This window comes from Ceratotherium simum, chromosome 35, assembly GCF_057802395.1.
Source record: "Ceratotherium simum simum isolate JZ-2026a chromosome 35, ASM5780239v1, whole genome shotgun sequence".
Lineage (NCBI taxonomy): Eukaryota > Metazoa > Chordata > Mammalia > Perissodactyla > Rhinocerotidae > Ceratotherium > Ceratotherium simum.
The window spans coordinates 4,205,845-4,220,257 of NC_141934.1; the positions used below are offsets into that span (position 1 = coordinate 4,205,845).

The 14,413-nt window shown below is 56.5% G+C and overlaps 1 protein-coding gene across 2 annotated transcripts; it reads left to right on the forward strand.

The window, feature by feature from the left end:
• The first annotated feature begins 6,896 nt into the window (after positions 1-6,896).
• Positions 6,897-14,384, forward strand: LOC106800068 (tubulin alpha-3 chain-like). Of its 2 annotated transcripts, none has more exons than XM_087423881.1 (4): positions 6,897-6,923; positions 11,198-11,346; positions 11,645-12,324; positions 13,999-14,384. In XM_087423881.1, the coding sequence occupies exons 3-4, from the start codon at positions 11,875-11,877 to the stop codon at positions 14,293-14,295; spliced, it is 747 nt and encodes a 248-aa protein (XP_087280007.1). In that variant the 5' UTR covers positions 6,897-6,923; positions 11,198-11,346; positions 11,645-11,874; the 3' UTR covers positions 14,296-14,384. The 2 variants fall into 2 exon arrangements, with proteins under 2 accessions (XP_087280007.1, XP_087280005.1); XM_087423879.1 differs by lacking the exon at positions 6,897-6,923 and adding an exon at positions 7,337-10,308.
• The last annotated feature ends 29 nt before the right edge of the window (positions 14,385-14,413 follow it).

Below are 14,413 nucleotides of genomic sequence, written 5' to 3' on the forward strand. Positions count from 1 at the left end.
GGAAAAGGCGGGCAGATGGAGAGTCCTGTTCTGGCCTCACTGAATTCGAGGCGTCTGTGTGACATCTGTCTGGAAAAATCCAAGTGTGGTGCAGGGGTAGAGGTCAGTCAGGCTGTCCAGATGTGGGTGTCAGTCGTTAGTAGACCATGGCCTTTGTAGCCTTGGGCCTGCATGAGATGCCCAAGGGGCGAGGCTAGATGGAGAAGAGAAGAGGCCAGGCCTGGGAGTCGACCTTCAGCGGTCAGAGAGGGAAGGTAGACCCAGCCAGGGGGGCCTGGGGAGGCTGGGGTGGGGTGGGAGCTGAGCAGGAAAGGGCTCAGGAGGAGGGCAGGGAGCAGCCCCGGGGGATGTGGCCTGGGAAGGACAGTGGGTACAGCCCTGCCAAGGTCCCCGTGACCAGGAAAACGGCGGGCACGAGGGAGAGGAAGAGTCCAGATGGACATGCCTTCACCAACGTGGGAGCTCAGCCTTGAACATGAGCGTGGCCGATGAGGGATGCTCTGGACCGGGCCCTGAGGCCCCCCGAGGAGACAGAATGCGGGAGAAGCAGGTGAGAAAGTTATCTCAGTGGGATCCCAAGGAATGAGGGACCCACGAGGACGCTGAGAGGGGTCTCCTGGGGAGTGGCTCCCGGAGCCCCCGTTCTGGAGGGGAGCGGAGGGAGGGAGAGGCTGGGAGCACTGAAGGGATATGCATGTGGTTCAGGGGTGAGGAGAGGTCAGCAGAAGCTGGTCCAGGGTGCTGAGAGGGGGGAGGTGGGAGCAGGCTGGGGGACCCCCTTGGACAGCCTCTGTTTTCCAGGGAAGCAGGCCAAGGTGACGTCTGAGGTGGGCCCTGCAGAGTAGATCCCACAAGGTCCACTTCACCGACCCTCCGGCTGACTTCCAGACAGTTCTTTATGGAGAAAAGCCCTGGGCACCACACATTCCGGGGCCTAGAGACGCAGGCAGGCCGTGTGCTGGACGCTCATATCGATTGAGCTGTCTGTCCTAAGCAGCAGGTGGCTGTCCTGCCGGCTGGGCCCACCTTCTCTCACCTGTGCTGAGGACTGTGGTCCCTTGGCAGGGTGACATGGGGCCAACTCCCCAAGCTGCCGCTCTGGCCTGGTGACCCTGCCTGCTGCAGAGCAAGGAGACCTGGGATCCCGAGGTCTGGAAAAATGAGGGGACCCCTAAATCTTCCATCCAGGCTCTCCCAGTGCCTCTAGGCAGGACAGCACCCCCTGCATGCCCCCAAGGTTGCCTTCCTCCTCGCAGGCCTCACACACCAGGCCCTGGGGACCATCCAGACACCTGGGGTCAAGCCTGCACCGCCTCTCTGCAGGCGCACATGGAACCTGATGCTCCCACGGAACTCTCCAGTCCTTTCCTCCCCTCCAGCACGCCTCACCACCACCGCCACCTCTTTTTCAGGCCTCAGACTCTGTCTCCTGGGGATGCCCCAGATCTCTGGCTCATTCATCCACTCACTTCCTCCCTACCAGCCTAGATGTTCTGTAAGAGGAGAGGAAGGGAGGGTGGTGGAAATGCCCCCTACACCAGGAAGCCCTCCATGAGGGGACCAGAGCTCACCTATCTTCCGTTAGGGCCCCACGCACTCAATTTCTAAGTGCATCTTATTCCAAAGGCAGCACGTGCCTGTGGTAAGGAACCGGAAGACTCAGACACAGGTGAGTGAGTGTGCGTGTGGGAGGCAGCTGTGTTTTCCTTTGACAACACATGGCGCCCCTTGCAGGCCCTGAGCATCCTCCATGGGGGGCCTTTCCTCAGGGGCTGAGAGCTCAGTGCCCACCCCCTTCCAGTACATTGACCCCCCAACTGCGGTGGGTGGGCCTCCACCACAGCTCCTGCCAACCCCTTCCAGGAGCAGCTGTGTCCCCTTGGCCCTTCCTGTCTGGGTCACGGTGGGACTGGCCCCCTGAGTCGGGTAGCAGAACGAAGACTTTCCAGGAATGAGCAGGTCTCTGGGTGGGATGGGAGGGAGGAGGCAGTGCAGGGCCGAGGATGAGTAGGCATCAGCTGGGCCCCATGGGAAGAGCCTGTGCAAAGGCCCTGAGGTGGCATGGAGGTACAGAGAGAAGGTGGGGGCAAGAAGGAGGAGGAGCTGCATGCAATGTGAGGCTGGAGAGGGCTGGGCCAGGCTGAGCAGGGCCGTGTGGGCTGTGGCCTCTATCCCAAGGGCAGTGGGAGCCATGGGAGAGTGTCCTGCACAGGGGTGAGGTTAGGATCAGATGGTAGCTCTTTGGAGGAAGAAGGGACAAGAGCAGAAGCCGTGGGCAGAGCGGAGGAGGATAGCAGTGGCTTGCAGTGGCAGGTATGTGACAGAGAGGGAGCGGTTGGGTGAAGGAGATGGGAGCAACAGGCCTTAGTAAGCGCTTGGCAGAGGGGCGAGACCCGGGGGAGGGCCTGGTTTGGAAGGGAGACCATCCATTGGTTTGGGACAGGTTGAATTTGGGGTGCTGCGGGGACATGACTGCCTGAGAGAAGCCCTCGCTGGTACTCCAGCCTGGCCCTCCCAGCTCCTTGTCCTCTGGGGCTCTGGTCCTGCCCGCAGAAGGGCTGCCCCAGGCTCTCTCTATCCCTGGGATGTGCTGTCTGCTGGGCACAGGCAGGCCTTGGACCTGGACTCCAGGGCTGGGTCTGCAGCTCAGGGCCAGCAGTGGACCTGGCCACTAACCACCCCCTTCTTCCTCGGCCTCAGTGTCCCTGTCTGTGAGATGGGCCGGTTGGAAGAGTCCACCTGTAGAGTCTCCTCCAGCTCGAGGGCTGTACTCTGTTCTATTGCGGGGATGTCAGAGATTCTGGGCAGGGGCCCCTTCCTGTGACAGTCGTGGCTCCCCTGCCCCTCTGAGGCCAGCCTCTGCTGTGCATGAGCGCAGGCCCGTGAGCGAGAACGCACTAAGGAAGGACCCTCTCTTGCAGGCCTGTGTCCTCGCCCACCTCCTCCTGACCCGGAGCTCTCACGGGCCTGTGGTCAGGCAGACCCGTGGAGGCTTGAAGGGCGTGGGAGGGAGGCAGTGGGACCACCCCAGTCCTGCAGGAGTTCGTCCTCTGCCTGGGGAGACTGGGTGCCCACACTAAGCAGCGAGGGGAGCTCGACCGGTCAGTGGTCCAGGGACAAAGAGCCACGGGCCCTCTGAGGAGGGGCCACCAGGCAGGAGGACTCTTGACAAAGATAGCGTTGGGATGGAGAGAGGACGGGGCACGCTAGGCAGGGAGAATGGCTTGAGCAAAGGTGCGGAGTCAGGAATGTACTCACGTCTCAGGGGTGAGGAGGACACCGTGGAGTGGGGGCTCAGAGCCCAGGCTGGAGCCAGGCGCTCTGGTGATAATAGCTGCTCAGTGACTCCTCACCAGACTCTGCACCATGGGTTTTAATAACCTCACTGAAGCCTCACCAGCACCTTACAAAGTGCGTTGTTATTATAGATGAGGAAACAGGCTCAGAGAGGTTAAGTAACGTACTTGAGGACACACAGCTAAAGAGGAACCAAGACACCAGGGTGCCAGTCCTGGCTTTGCCACCGTGAGGGGCGATGGAAGGGCCATGGGGAGGTGGGGAGCTCCCCGCTTGTTGGGGCACAGGGGAGATCACCACAGGTGGTGAGTGGCATCACCCGCCTGAGTCTGCACAGGGCGTCCCCATCCAGGCAGCACCGAGCAGCCTCAGACCCTTCCCCAGCTTGGTTTGGATGCAAAACCTCTCTGCCCCCTCCGGGCTCCTGGAGTGTCTCTGACATTAGACTCTGCTCCCTCGAGGCTCCCCTGCTGAGCAGCTGGGGCTGTGGCTCCGCCTGGACCTCAGGTTCCCTGTCTCTGACCCTCAATGGCTGGATGAGATGGGTCCTTCGCAGCCCCAGCTGCAGGGCCAGCCCGAGCCTGTGCCCGGCCCTCAGACCCTCACAACGGCCCATAATCCCCACTTCCTGCTGTGGTCACTACAGAATGTATAAGGCACGTCCTGCCCGTGCGCAGAGCCCCAGAGGGTCTGGCGGGGCCCCCCCAGCCCCGCCTCAGCTATTTTCGGGCTCAGTGGGCTGTGTTTTGGGAGAAGCAGATGATCTGCTTGGCAGAGTCGGCCTACTGGCAGAGCCAGGGAGGCGAGTTCACGGAGACAGGAGGACCATGAGACAGAGAGGAGACTGTGCAACCCATGCGAGTGTGTGCACACTGCAGATCTGCACACCCGGGAGGCTGCACACCTGGGTCTGGTCCGTGTGGCCCTGGGGTGTGTGTGCACCCCGAGGCCACACTGTCCTACGGTCTTCTACTCGTCACATGCTGGCCAGGTCATCAGGCAGTACCGGTCTGTGGCCTGGAGGGACCTGTAAAGACAGGGCCATGGCTCTGGGAGCCTCTGCCCAGGACCAGTGACTCAGAGCTCTGGGCGGGTGGACGGGGAGGCTCGGAAAGGCCTGGGCTCACCCGCCTCCCACCTGGCTTGCACCACTGACATCCCTGCCAAGCAGCCCAGGCCCCGCTCCCACGTCTGGGGAGGTCAGCCCCTCACCGGTGGCTGTCCAGCCGCTGGGACGGGGAGCTCACACTAGCGGGCTGGGACCAGAGCCCAGGCCTCCTTGTCCTCCCTGGTGATGCCACCAGAACTCCTGCCTCCACATGTTGCTCAGGACGTTCTCCCTGCCCCATAGGCCATTCACCTTCATGAGGTATTAGGGGCCTCTTTAAGAAAATGAATGCAAAATCACAAATGCAAGATTAGGTACAAAAGGGAATATTTGCTTAGAATGAGAAAGCAAACAAGAGAAAAAGTTCATCAAAGCTGATGAATTCCACTCCAAATCCGAAAATCCAGAAAAAATTCCCTCCCTGGTCAGAAGCCTGTGGCTAAATGGCTGCTGTGCCCGGGTCAGACCGGGGCTGCTAAAAGGAGCACGTCCCTCTGTGCAGTGAGTGGAGGGAAATATTTGAAATTTTGAAAGAAAAATCCCCACCTACCTAGAATTCTGTATCCATCAAATTGCTCCTTCAAAAGTGAAGGAAAGGGGCCGGCCCCGTGGCTTAGCGGTTAAGTGCTCGCACTCCGCTACTAGCAGCCCTGGTTCGGATCCCGGGCGTGCACCGACGCACCACTTCTCCGGCCATGCTGAGGCCGCGTCCCACATACAGCAACTAGAAGATGTGCAACTATGACATACAACATCTACTGGGGCTTTGGGGGAAAAAAGGGAGGAGGATTGGCAATAGATGTTAGCTCAGAGCCGGTCTTTCTCAGCAAAAAGAGGAGGATTAGCATGGATGTTAGCTCAGGGCTGATCTTCCTCACAAAAAAAAAGAAAAAAAGTGAAGGAGAAATAGACTTTCTAAGATAAACAAAAATTGAATTTGTCTCCAGCAGACCTGCCTTGCAAGTCATGTTCAAAGAAGTTCTTCAGAGAAGGAAAATGACGTAGCTCAGACACTTAGATCTGTGAGAGTCAGCATATTTCCTGAGATGAGGGACAGCACATTTCAGGATGACAGCAGTGAAGCCCAGTGCAGAAGGTACATCCCTCTGGTGTGCATGCATAAGCCCCACGTCCTTAATGGCCTCCCAGCTCCATTTTAGAAGCCTTGACATATGTTACTCCATTTTGTTGTGCTGTCCACAGAGAAAATAAAATTTGTTGGTTAAGCCACCTGGCCTGTGGTATTTTGTTATGGCAGCCCTAGCTGACTGAGACAGAAGGGTTCGCTCTCCTGGGGAGAAGCGGCAGGGAGGCTTTCTCCTGGTTTCCCTGGCTCTCTGCCAACCTCCCTCCATCTCCCTGCTTCCTACTGCCAAAGTCGTCTTTCTTTCTTTTTATTTCTTTTTTGCTGACGAAGATTTGCCCTGAGATAATCTCTGTGCCAATGCTCTTCCACTTTAGATGTCATGGCTGACGAGTGGTGTAGGTCCGTGCCTGGGATCCGAACCGGTGCAATCCAGGCCCCTGCAGCAGGGCATGCCAAACTTAACCACTACACCTCAGGCCGGCCCCAAAGCTGTCCTTCCTAGAAGGGCAGACTTGACGGCACTCTTCAGAGGCTCTCCAAGTCCTATCTGGTGTGTCCCATTGCAGGGGTCCAGTTCCCCACTCTCCTCTAAGGAGGACAAGCTAAGGTTCTGCTTGAACATCCATCCACTAAGGAGTCTCCAGAAGCGGGAGCTGCGTTCTGGCGCTGAGCTGGGGAACACCTGGATTCCTCCTTCCCCGCTTTTCCCAGCAGTATATACACACTGGATCCTCAAGAAAGTTCAGTCGGGCTTTCCAGAATGGAGGACTGAGGTGATTGTTCCAAAGTCCTCCAAAAGGGACACTGTGCCCCAACTCAGCTCTTAGGGGCGTGAGGACTGCGTTGGACCCTCCACCTTTCTTGTCCCTGGAATCCCACTCTTCATTAAAGAAGTAATCAAATCCCGCCCATCCCTGGGCGCTGGATGGGAAGGCTTTTCTGCACCAGTAAAGGGGCAGACAAGAAAGAGGGTGCAGACTTTGGGTAGATGACGGGCAGGCATGTCTGCAAAGACCCGAATAAGGAGCAGGGAGGCGAGCGGGCCTGGGGCGCCCTGCCACGGGACAGCAGCACAAGGTCGGGGGGTCACGTGCACGGTAAGGTCCTGTGCCCCACCCAGGGGGCGCTGCGGCCGCCCGAACCTAAGGTCCGAGGACGCCCGGGATCGCCGGGCCCTCCCTCAGCCTTCGGCGAGTCCCAACCTTCCCGCCAAAGCCGCAGCCAATCAGAAAGCGCCACACTGGGCGACTCGAGCAAGAGCCAATGGCAAGTAGGATTCCCGGCGTCGGCCCGCCCCCAGGCGCTCGGGACCAATGGCCGCGGGGCAGCGGCGGGCTCCTCTGGGGAGCGCGCTCGGCGGCGGCGGCGGTTGAGGGCGAGGAGCGGTTGAGGGCGAGGAGCGGCGGCGGCGGCGGCGGGGAGCTCAGCATGGTGAGGCCGGGGCGGGAGGCGGCGCTGCGGGCCGGCAGGCGTTGGCGGGACCCCGGCACTGTCGCCCCGCGGACGCCCAGGCGGGAGGGCGGACGAAGCCGCCACGTGAGGCGGCGGGGGCAGGCCCGGGGCCGCGGGGAGAAGCGCGGGCGGCCCGGCCTGTGGGGCGAGCGAGCGCCGGCGGCGGGGCACCGCGAGGCCCGGGGGCCCGAACGGGCTCGTCCTCTGGGGTGCGGGCCCCGGGCGGTGGGGACCCGGCGTGGGAGCGTCCGGTGAAGGGGTGCGGGTGCGGCGGCCCCGGACATCGTGGTCGCCAGGAGCCGGGTGGCGGCGGGTCGTTGCTCGGCCTGGACTCGGGCCCGGGAGCGCAGACGGTGTTGGGGTCCCGAAGGCTGGGGCGGTCTCGGACCTCCCTCCGCGACTGCAGGTTCTCGAGGACCCAGAGCCCGTGTTCGTGGGGTCGTGTCTGCCGGGGCTGCTCACGTTAGAGATTAAGATGAGCCGCTTTACAAAGACTGACTTGCAAGGAGCACGTTACCGTAAATAACAGACCCCGAAGTCTGAGCAGCCGGGTTGTCAGTCCTTGCGAGTGAAAACAGCGTTCCGTGGAAAAGCAGCTAGTTCAGCTGGCGACTCAAACAAATGCCCCGGGCTCTTCCCGAGCCGCTGCGTTTCGGCCTGTGCACAGGTGCCGCGTCCCTACTTTCCGTTTTGTGGCCGTTCTCCAGGGAGAGATTTAGTACAGTTAATCAGCGTCTCTGCTGCATCAGGGACACCTTAAGTGAATCTGGCTTTACTTTTTCTTCTTTTTGCTCTGAGCGCGTAAGTGTGAGGAACCCAGTGACCACTGGTACAGTCTGGTGCCACTGCCGTGATTCGGGCTCAGGCGCCAGCCGTTGTGTCCACCTTTGATTGTGCACCATCAGGGCGAATGTCAACACAGTGGAGGGACTAGTAACCTCCTAGTCCTAGTGTGAAATGCTTCTGTCTCCCTGTGCCCTGCAGAGGTCTGTGGACCCCTGGCGGCCTGGGAACTCCACCCTGATTCCTCTGAGGACCTTGCTGGGTAGGGGATCAGTAGGAGCAAGGGCTCATTCACAGGAGAACATGGCTTCATTGTAGAGTAAAGGAAGGGGAGAGCAGAAGGGTCTGTTTGCACATTTGGGGCAGGAAGGTGAATCTTCTGGGTAGGAAGGGAACAAGGTCATCTTCCAAGAATATCGAGAGAGGAGTTGGTCTGGAGTTTGAAAAGATCACAGGAAGTTTTGAATAATTTTTTCAGAGAGGAGATAGAGCTGACTAAAGAAATGTAGATTTTAATGATCCAGGTGAGGTTGGCCATGAATTTGTAATTAAGGTTTTCTGTTGAAAGCTAGGAGTGATTTTCCTGACTGCTTTGATTATGTCATTGGTTAGATAATCAGATGGAAGTGGCCTTGCAGACCACTTAGCTCCCCAGCCCCCATTCTGTAAATGAAGAAGTTGGGGGGCTTCCCCAGGTCACAGAGCTGACTCTGACCACACTGGGGCTGAGGAGTCGAATGCCACATCAGGTCTCCTGGGAGAGAGTCCATGAAATGCAGTGTGTCTGGACTTAAGGAAGGCACAACGATAATATGAATTTGAAAATGGTGTGGTTGGGTGGATTCCAGAGCACTTCCCAGAGTGTTGAGGAATTTTCCTCTGGAGGAGGGAGTTCCTTGTCACTGGAGAAGTTCTTTCTGGAACTGAATGCCTCCTTCTGGGGTGATATGGGGGGATTGCTGGGTTATGTCCATCTTTGATGCCCTGATGACTCTGAGTTTGGTGCCTGTATAGTAGACAAAAGGACTTCAAGTTCTTGGGATTGTGCGTTAGAATTTAGGGTGGGCGGGAGACCTCAAGTTTCATTTGGTTTCCTCTCTGTATTTGTAAGGATGATGTGTCTACAACTGGACAAGTGGTTCGAGTCTGTACAGTTAGGTTCCCGGCAGGAAAGAAATGGTACATTCAGAATAGGTACTTTGGGGAGAATCTTTTAAAAGGTACTGTTTATAAAGGAATGGCCAGAATTTCAGGAAACCACCGAAGGGCAGCGCAGTGTCCCAGCATTCGGGGTGTCTGGAGCCATCACCTCCTAGGCTTGAAGAGGGGAGGGGAGGCAGTGGTCACTAGAAGTTGACAGGGCAGCTTTATGAGGAGCGCTGGCTGCTGAAACCTGTGGCCTTGATAAGTGGCCTCCTGAAACCCCTGGATGTTTTGCAAGGAGGGAGCCCGGGAGGGAGCACCTGCCCTCCCTTTCTTCTAACCTCGAGGTCTTTGCTGCTGCCTGCCACTGGCTGGAGCAAGTGGAAGCCAGAGGGCAAGGAAGCCCTTTGATGCAACCATGTGGTCAGCCTCCGGGAGCCTGGAGCTGGATGGAGAACAACAGGGTAGATCGAGAGGGCAGTTGGGAGACACATACACACAGTGACCGCCGGTGCTTGGCCCACGGTGACCTGTGTCCTTGTGCACTTTTCCTTCCCGACTCTATCACCTTCTACCTTATTCTTTGGTCAGACGCAATCACAAACTGCTATATTCCTTCTTTTTTAATATAGCAGTCATTAGTTGTTTTTTTTTTTTGAGGAACATTGGCCCTGAGCTGACTTCTGTTGCCAGTCTTCCTCTTTTTCTTTTTTTCTTCCCAAAGCCCCAGTACATAGTTGTATATCCTAGTTGTAGGTCCTTCTAGTTGCTCTATGTGGGACGCTGCCTCAGGATGGCTTGATGAGCGGTGAGTAGGTCCATGCCCAGGATCTGAACCGGCAAATCCCAGGCTGCGGAAGTGGAATGTGTGAACTTAACCACTATGCCACTGGGCCAGCCCCTGCTATATTCTTCAGAGAATTATGTGACTAACCATAATGTGGAGTTTACTGTTGACGTAACTCGGCTTCCATGTTTTAAAATAACCTAATTTTTGTACAGTAGCAACACTTAGGTTCTGGGCTGACTCTGGCACTAACTAGCCAGGGTGGTTTAGAGCATGTCAGTTTTCACATAAAATGGTCACATAAGCCTTGTGGGAGATGAGGTTTGAGAAAGCTGTAGACACTCTGAAGCACACACACATGTTCTGCATGCTGTAGAGTGATGATTGCCTTGAAGATGAGGGTCTCACCTTAATGTTCTGGTTCCTAGCGCGAGTGCATCTCTATCCACGTGGGGCAGGCGGGGGTCCAGATTGGCAATGCCTGCTGGGAACTGTACTGCCTTGAACATGGAATTCAGCCCGATGGTCAAATGCCAAGTGACAAAACCATCGGCGGTGGTGATGACTCGTTCAACACGTTCTTCAGCGAGACTGGGGCTGGCAAGCATGTGCCCAGAGCAGTGTTTGTGGACCTGGAGCCCACCGTGGTCGGTAGGTACTTGCTCACTCAGGGCAGCTGTCCTGGGAGGGTGGGAGCCCCACGTGTGCTCCTTTGAATCCTCTGCAGAAAGGACATATGTACAAGTGTATGTCCGTGGCCATGTTAGGTGAGAAACTGGGAGGTTAGTGCTTGAAATGTCTGTGGGACTCAGGCTCCTAATTTAGAAAAACCTATTGTAAGGTGGGCGAGCAGGACGATGGGCTGGGGATAGATTCAGTCATTGCCACCTCAGCCCCAGTCAGGTGGTTGTGTAGACTCTGTCTGCAGTGTGTCCGGGCACTGGTCCCTCCTTAATGCTGTGTGCTCCCTCAGGCTGGTGCACGAGTCTTGACCTGCATCTTAGACATAGAAAGGTAAGTATAGAACATTCGTTGGGTTCCTCTGGATTAGGAGTCTGAGGTAGTTTCCAAGGAGAGCTGCAAAGAGAGCACCTTTCAGTGGCCACCCAGGAGATGACAGAATGTCACCCTAAAGTCTTTGAGACCCAGGCCACATAATGTACCCTGATGGGACTGCCCAGCAAAAGTCATGCTCACCTGGTGACTGTCTGGTATGTAAGGGAGTTTTAAATTATACTCTTGGCTGTAGCTACGGGTATGAAAAACCATGCATGTGTAGAATCTCCTGTGTGTGAGTGTGAGGTCTCTACTCCCTTCCTTGGGAACCGGTCACCCTGGCATTTGTGCTGTGAGTTGACTCTTCTCTCCTAGAGGCATAGGTTGCAGCTGTGGTCTGTGTATTACACAGAGACTTTCCTAGGAGACACTGATGCTCTTGACCTACAGCATGTCCTTGGTAGAGTGGAACAGTCCCGAATCTGTCCACCCTGGTGAGTTAACAATGGGCCTTAAAGACTCGCGGCCCCTGTGTCCTCTGTAGATGAAGTGCGCACAGGGACCTACAGGCAGCTCTTCCACCCGGAGCAGCTGATCACCGGGAAGGAAGACGCAGCCAATAATTATGCCAGAGGCCACTACACCATCGGCAAGGAGATCGTTGACCTGGTCCTGGACCGCATCCGCAAACTGGTAAGAAGAGCGCCGAGAAGGCTTCCTGTGGACGTTGTCCTGGACGGGAGGGTAGGCCTTGGATTGCAACCAGGAGGACATTTTGCCAAAACTGAGGCCAGAGTCACGAGTCCACAGTCTGACTCTCCAGTGTGGCTGCGGTGCACCATACATCTTTAACGTCTGCTCTGTTATGTGTGTTCACTGTGGAGGATGTGAGTCGTATGATCTTGCAGAGGAAGAGAAGTGACTGTGGCTGGTTGGAGGTGGGCGGTGTGGCTTCTGCAGGTGTTGGCTCACGTTCTCTGCTTTCTCTCAGGCGGATCTGTGCACGGGGCTGCAGGGCTTCCTCATCTTCCACAGCTTTGGGGGCGGCACCGGCTCTGGCTTTGCGTCTCTGCTCATGGAGCGCCTCTCGGTGGACTATGGCAAGAAGTCCAAGCTCGAATTTGCCATTTACCCAGCCCCCCAGGTTTCCACGGCCGTGTGGAGCCCTACAACTCCATCCTGACCACCCACACAACCCTGGAACATTCTGACTGTGCCTTCATGGTGGACAACGAAGCCATCTATGACATATGTCGGCGCAACCTGGATATCGAGCGGCCCACGTACACCAACCTCAACCGTCTGATCGGGCAGATCGTGTCCTCCATCACGGCCTCCCTGCGATTCGACGGGGCCCTGAACGTGGACTTGACCGAGTTCCAGACCAACCTGGTCCCGTACCCCCGCATCCACTTCCCCCTGGCCACCTACGCCCCAGTCATCTCAGCTGAGAAGGCCTACCATGAGCAGCTGTCCGTGGCCGAGATCACCAATGCCTGTTTCGAGCCAGCCAACCAGATGGTCAAGTGTGACCCTCGCCACGGCAAGTACATGGCCTGCTGCATGTTGTACAGGGGGGACGTGGTCCCGAAAGATGTCAACGCAGCCATCGCCACCATTAAGACCAAGCGCACCATCCAGTTTGTGGATTGGTGCCCAACTGGATTTAAGGTAGGACTGGGTGGTTTGGAGTGGGTCTACCTGTTAGCAAGCACCAGACCCGGCAATAGAACACTGCCCTTTGCAGAGAATTCTCCTGTTCCCTGGCAGCTCGGCTCTCGGTCATAAATTAGGGAACCAGAGTGATCATTTATTCAGTGGCATCTTTTGAACTTCCTTCCTGAGTCGTCACCCTGTCGATCTGTGGTGAGAGTATTTTTTTTAACAGAATAGAGAATTTTTTGAAGGATTTTTGTTCCCTTTTCTGGCTGGTGGAATTAGTGTGCGAAATGTAGGTTGGACTGAGGAAAATAGGCGTTGACAGGGCATTCTGGTAATTCACGTGGATATTTGGAATTGGGGAATTTCTATAAACTGATTGCTGTCACTAAATTTTACTTCATTCCATAGTATGTAGAAACTACATCCAATTTAAATGTCCTGTGCAGTGTTAGATTTAAAGAAAAACTGTCATGAATCCTTTTGTGGAGAAAATGGCAACATCTTTATTTCTCTCTTGGTAAGCTTAGAAATTCTGGCCGGAGTTTGCCTCAGGCCACGGTGTGTCCCCGTCTTCCATTCGATATGGGACAGAAACCTTGCCGTTGCTCTCCAGTTTTGTCCAGTCCTCGGCCACTGAACCCTGTGGATTCTTTCCCTCAGGACTGTGCTTCCCTGAGTCTTTTCAGGCCTCCTCTGCTAGCTCAGACCCTCACTGCTTCTGCTGTGCCTGCTGTGGTGGTTCTGAACTAGGCCTTCCTCCTCTGGTCCTCCTCCTCCAGCTCAGGGGTCAGCATGGTGGGTGGACCAGCCGCCTGGTTCTGTAATAAGTTGTGTGTGAACACAGCCACACCTGCTCATTGGCATGTTGTTGTGGCTGCTTTTGCTGCAAAGACAGAACTGAGGAGCTGTAACAGAGACTGCATGGCCCACCCAGCCTAGAATGTGTAGTGTCTCGCCCTTTACAGACAAGGTTTGCTGACCTGGGCTCCAGCTGACCCTGCGTGCTGCTGCCGAAACCTCTGGTCACGTTGTCCCTTGGATCTGAAACTTGGAATGCCCCCCTTTTGGTCCCAGCCCTAGAACGTCACCCCCTTCCTCCTACTTAGCACACACATCGATCACCTCCTGGTGCAGTGGTGGCAGCAGCCGCAGGACCTCTGATGGTGTGCCTGTCACCCTGCTCTGCACAGGCTGGCTCGTGTGGTAGGAAAGCCAGTGGTATAACCTTCCTTCATGATACAACCACAGTTGTGTCCTCTGAATCTTTCTTGGTGGAAAAAGTTTCAGCCACAGAAATTAATCCCCATCTTGTTGAAGCCTGTGGAGAAAATAACGTACAAAAAAATCCAAAGTAGTGTCCCTTTTCAGAAGGAAGACAGTCCTGTCACCTGGGCACCTATCACATGTCACAGTTGCTGGGACATAGCCCTTCAGGCAGCTTGGGACCTAGCCAGGGTGGCCGACTCTGGGGCTCCCCTTTCTGGTTTCCTTCTCTGGAAACCCTCACCCCACTCTCCTGGCACCCTGCCTGGCACCAAGAAGGGCTCAGAGCCTGCAGGGTGAACCGAGCCTTCTCCCGGTTCACCAGAGGGGACCTGTGTGTCTTCTGTTTCCATGAAAGCAGCCACCATTTCTGGGTTTGCCAGAAGCTTCACAGAGTGCTTTCTTCCCCTTCTCTGGCAGGTGGGCATCAACTACCAGCCCCCCACCGTCGTCCCCGGGGGAGACCTGGCCAAGGTGCAGCGGGCCGTGTGCATGCTGAGCAACACCACCGCCATCGCCGAGGCCTGGGCCCGCCTGGACCATAAGTTTGACCTCATGTACGCAAAGCGAGCCTTTGTGCACTGGTACGTGGGGGAAGGCATGGAGGAGGGAGAGTTCTCTGAGGCCCGCGAGGACCTGGCGGCTCTGGAGAAGGATTACGAGGAAGTGGGCGTGGATTCCGTGGAAGCAGAGGCCGAAGAAGGGGAAGAGTACTGAGTGGGCGCGTGTGGCTGGCGGCCAGTCCTGTGTATCCTCCCCACTATAATGTCACAGGTGTGCTCACCTATTAAAGTTTCTGTGTTAAACCTCTGTCTGTCGTGGTGCTCGGCGGGGA

What these genes read in the sequence shown, in the direction of transcription:
- LOC106800068 (XM_087423881.1), top strand. Translation starts at nt 11,875, where the DNA reads ATGGTGGACAACGAAGCCATCTATGACATATGTCGGCGCAACCTGGAT. An exon ending in GGTGCCCAACTGGATTTAAG is followed by an intron (nt 12,325 to 13,998) that starts GTAGGACTGGGT and finishes CTTCTCTGGCAG; the next exon opens with GTGGGCATCAACTACCAGCC.